At 36.4% G+C, this 4349-nt stretch overlaps 1 protein-coding gene across 2 annotated transcripts; it reads right to left on the bottom strand.

Annotated features, from left to right (window-relative positions):
• Window positions 1-2613: 2613 nt before the first annotated feature.
• Window positions 2614-3924, bottom strand: Smp_059920.1 (hypothetical protein; the record flags this gene model as incomplete). 2 transcript variants are annotated; one of them, XM_018789052.1, is made up of 5 exons in its annotated part: window positions 2614-2870; window positions 2977-3057; window positions 3089-3307; window positions 3343-3517; window positions 3555-3598. In XM_018789052.1, the coding sequence occupies 5 exons, from the start codon at window positions 3596-3598 to the stop codon at window positions 2739-2741; spliced, it is 651 nt and encodes a 216-aa protein (XP_018654535.1). The 2 variants fall into 2 exon arrangements, with proteins under 2 accessions (XP_018654535.1, XP_018654534.1); XM_018789054.1 differs by lacking the exon at window positions 2614-2870 and adding an exon at window positions 2925-2939 and having other exon boundaries at window positions 3555-3924.
• Window positions 3925-4349: the final 425 nt, after the last annotated feature.

Here is a 4349-nt window from a genome sequence, read left to right as displayed (position 1 = left end):
TGCTCCTCCGCGAGGGGTAACAGGCGTGAGTACATTTTGCTATACTTTCCATCGACCTATCACTCGAGTTAATCACAGAAATCGGCGTTCATCGGAGCTTTCTGCCTATGTAACTTTTACCCAATTATTATTCATTTGAACACATAAAAATTGGTAAAGAGAGCGCCGAATACATATGCGCCAACAATAACAAGTAGACTGATTCATGTATGTAGCTGCATACTACTTGGTTTGGGTCTGAGTGATAATCGTAACCAGTGGAAACTGGGTGATTAGCTCAGAATCGTTCGCTACGGCGCAGGTTCACTTACTATTTATTTTTGCTTAGATCCCAAGTTCCTAAATTACTTTAAAAAATCTTTTATTCCACTAATTCATACTCTCTTCTCAAATCGTATATCCGACGATAAATTCTTCCTAACATCACTAACGCTGTTCCTCCCTGTGGCTTTTTTTCACAATTTTGTTTCATTGTGCTAGCATGGCGTAGCGATTTGTACCAATGTACACATGTGCCAGGTTCTACGTTGCATATGACTGACTGACTTTAATTTGCCAGCTGGGTTGCGTCAATTAAGATTAGTAAGTAACAGGTTATGACTCTACAGCACTCATGAAAGTGCCCTTATTCACTGAGGTGTCACTATTTAAGCGGCTCTCTTTGACAATAACTAGATGGTGTCTTTTTCAGTAGGCTACGCCTCAATCAATCTATCCTTCATTTAAATAATAAGACTGTCTTGCACTCAGTTGGTAGGTTGTTTTGTTTTTCTGAAAGTTTTTAGCTGTATAAACGGTTGGCTGATGTCTTATTACGGTAAAATGAAGATTTTTCGAAATGATTCTCTAGTGGTTCACCTGTACTCAGCTCCGAAGACTGTCTATCTATGTTGTGGCTGTATATGACAAACTTTCTTAGAGTCCTTAAAAATAGGAATTACAGCAAGGATCTAGAGTCCCATATCGTGTAAGCAAACTGCATGAAGTTTGATAACTCAACTGTACTTTATGGATTTCTTCCAAAACTCTCACATCCCCAGCATGTTTTCTATACGTTAAAACGGTCGACCAACCTTAGATCCAGTTGATAAAATCCGTTCCTGGCTAAAATACTGACCTATTAACTCCTGTAGGTCTCTAGTCAAAGTTAATAAACACAACATACATTTTGAGGCCAACATCAAACTTCTCGCGTATATGCAAGGGTTGTAAATATGCAGAGACAGTTCAGTCAGGCAGTGGGTCTTATAAGATTAATGTTTTGATAAATTATTTTGCTGGCGGAAGCGCAAGCATTATTAAAAATATAGGGACATAAATGTAGATACTGAGGCTTAATAATCGCGAAATCAGGAAGTGGATGTGGCAAAGAAGTTGGTAATAATTATGATAAGCTAATAAGGTGGTTGTTAGAGGTGGTCAACAAGAAACCTTGGACTTAAGTCTAATGCTATTCGACACTGGCCAACAAGGTGTATCTGCATTTTCGAGGGAACTGGTGCTCTCTGGTGGGTTTGACTCGGTCACTTAGCTTCACAGTCAGAGACTTCACTATTGAGCTATTCGGGCCGCGACAAGTTAGTAGGACAAAGATACATTTACAGTTGACTGACTACTGATTTGAGGTCCAGATTTTCCTGTCAACTATTTCCAACCACCACATTGTGTGGGATGTCGATTCACTTAAGATAGTGGTCACATTGCAACTTGGTTGACGAGATTCGATCAGCACTGAGGAGGACAGATACGACAATGACCACTACCCAGTGATCAATGAATTGTAAAGCTACCGAAAATAAACTAATACTAATATTTGTTAAAAAATAACTAATTGGAAAACTATGCAGGAAAATACGTATTTTCGGTAATTCCTCACTGGCTTTTACAATAACAGTAAGAAATATGTATTCGGGACAATTGGGCCGTTATTGATAATAGAAACAGGGTACGTGTATATGGATTACTAAGTGATAATAATCGAAATCTCACGACCAGATATAAGCATGCTAACAATATTTCATTGTCACTTCCCCTCGTGTTATCTTATACCATTTGATCAAAATTGTAAATCTATTATATTGGACGAAAGGGTGAACATGATTCCCATGTGTAAATTTATTGCTATTATTCATTTTAATCTAGTACTTTTCAACTTTTCGCTGAGTTTATGAATGATTCAATCTTTCACGAATTAAATGATTTTTCTTTCTTTACACCGTACATACATAAGCAAATGACTAGCAAACTATGAAGAACAAATCAGCACTTGCATGATTTTATTATAATCTCTACCGCTGTTCTAAACTTGGGTTAATTTTAATTCATTTATTTATACTCTAAAGAAGTGGTTTACACTGAGTCACGAAACGTCAAGAAATCTAACTTTTCTACTCATTGGGATATCACAAATATATTATATTTATAATCTTTACCGCTGTTTAATTCTTTTAACCACAACAGTTTGAATACCCCAAATGAAATTTTTTTTATCGTAATTGTAAATCCTGGTAAGAAATTACCGAAAGTATGTAATTACTCAAACTGCACTTTCCAATATTTGCACTGAAAGTATAGGGCTGATTTTCACAGGATTGAATAAAAAAAAAGAGATTTATACATAGAAATACTTTCTGGGGACTCTTATCAAGGGACTTTAAGTGTCAAACCATACTTCAAGCGAATAGAAATTAAATATTACAAACCAATATTCATGAGATTAAAAGATTATGGTTATCCAATCACACAGTGATTAAATCATAATTTAGGCAGAAAAAAACGCACTCGTGTAATGATATACTACTTGACCGACTTTCAGTTGCGATGGACAAAGAGGCTTGTTCAACCATTGAACAATAATTGTTGACGCCTTCCTGAAAGACCAATCGGAAAAACGTTAGGGGTAACAACACGAAAAGTTACATTACTCAAGTGCAAGAAGTCTATTATGGTTAGAATCAGTTAGAAAATAGAACTCACTTGGTTTTCAGTTATTCTGGCGGGTAAATGAAGTTTCTGAAAAGTATCATACCAATACTTCACAACAGTCTCATAGTCATTCTACAATAGTACGAATAGAAGCTAAACATACAGGGAAACTGTAGACTGTCACGTCTAAATGCTGATTCTTTACATGTTTGATCGGTATTTCACGTACGGATTCTGACTCATCTTCAGAAATGTAAGACATGATGTCAGTATTCTCAAGGTTTGAGACTCCAGATTCTGGTGTAAATTTCTGTTCAGCATATATGTTTGTAAAAGTGACGTATCCCGAACGCTTTTTCGACCTGCGAGTACAATCAGAAAGCTGGAAATCACCTTTAAATGTGGAAATCTACCTACATCCCAATTATCAGCAGCGCATAAGCTTTTTATCTCTCCATCCTCATCAAATACTATTCTCTTAGTAGAACAAATTTGAGGATTGATTGAGGTCTTTAAGGCATCATCCTGTAAACTGTTAAATACATCTCGAGACTTCTTTGCTTTTCGGCGTTTTTCATGGGGTTTACGAACACTAAGTAGTTTAAATACATTATTTGCATGAAATATACTTGACGTTTTGTGTATCGACATCTTCACTGGATTCTTTCTGCATGTCACAAGGATTTTTCTCCTTTCAATATTCTAAAGGGAAAATTGGACTGACTGATATACAGTGATAAAGGATTGTCCTGTTGTCTTTCTGTTTTTGTTTAAAAGTTCCATCCACCTGTTTAAATCAACAAAAATGAAGGAAAGTTATGATGAACGAGTAAAAGGCAATATGTGCATCCTGATATAAAATGTCCGGTTTCTGTTTGGGTTTCTAGTGAAAACATTTTGCAGGATCTTACGCTAAGACGAAACTCCTATCTATAATTTTACGATGTTGGATGGTAGCTTTGTGATTAGACCAACAGAATCATAATCAGTAAACCCCAGATTGAAACCTCACTGTAACTATTTTGCTTTGGCAATCGGGTAGTGTCATTAACTTTTATACGAAGTGTGGCTCGAAACCAAGCATATAAACCCGTATTTTGTGAATTACATTGGAATTAAACTAGAATCTTTTGGAAGGCGGAATTCAATGGATATTAACGATTGTGACGCATATGGGTCACGTCACCTGTGGTGTATAACTGCTGGTCATATTGTGGGAGATCTAACTTGAAAAGTCCAAACAGAACTGCAAATAAAGCCTCAAAATTCTTCAAATATTTTACTTTCGATGTCTCAAGCGTTTTTGTGAAGTCCTTCCTCACCACTGGTATTGTGTGGTGACTTGGTATGTACCACGCATACTGTAATAGATTACGTTTCCAAACAAATAGATTGTCTTACACCCCATGATGAAAACTATGGGC

The sequence above is a fragment of the Schistosoma mansoni genome, chromosome W, assembly GCF_000237925.1.
Source record: "Schistosoma mansoni strain Puerto Rico chromosome W, complete genome".
In the NCBI taxonomy this organism is placed as follows: domain Eukaryota; kingdom Metazoa; phylum Platyhelminthes; class Trematoda; order Strigeidida; family Schistosomatidae; genus Schistosoma; species Schistosoma mansoni.
Note: the sequence above shows the minus strand (reverse complement) of the source record. Positions and strands in the feature narration are given on the sequence as shown.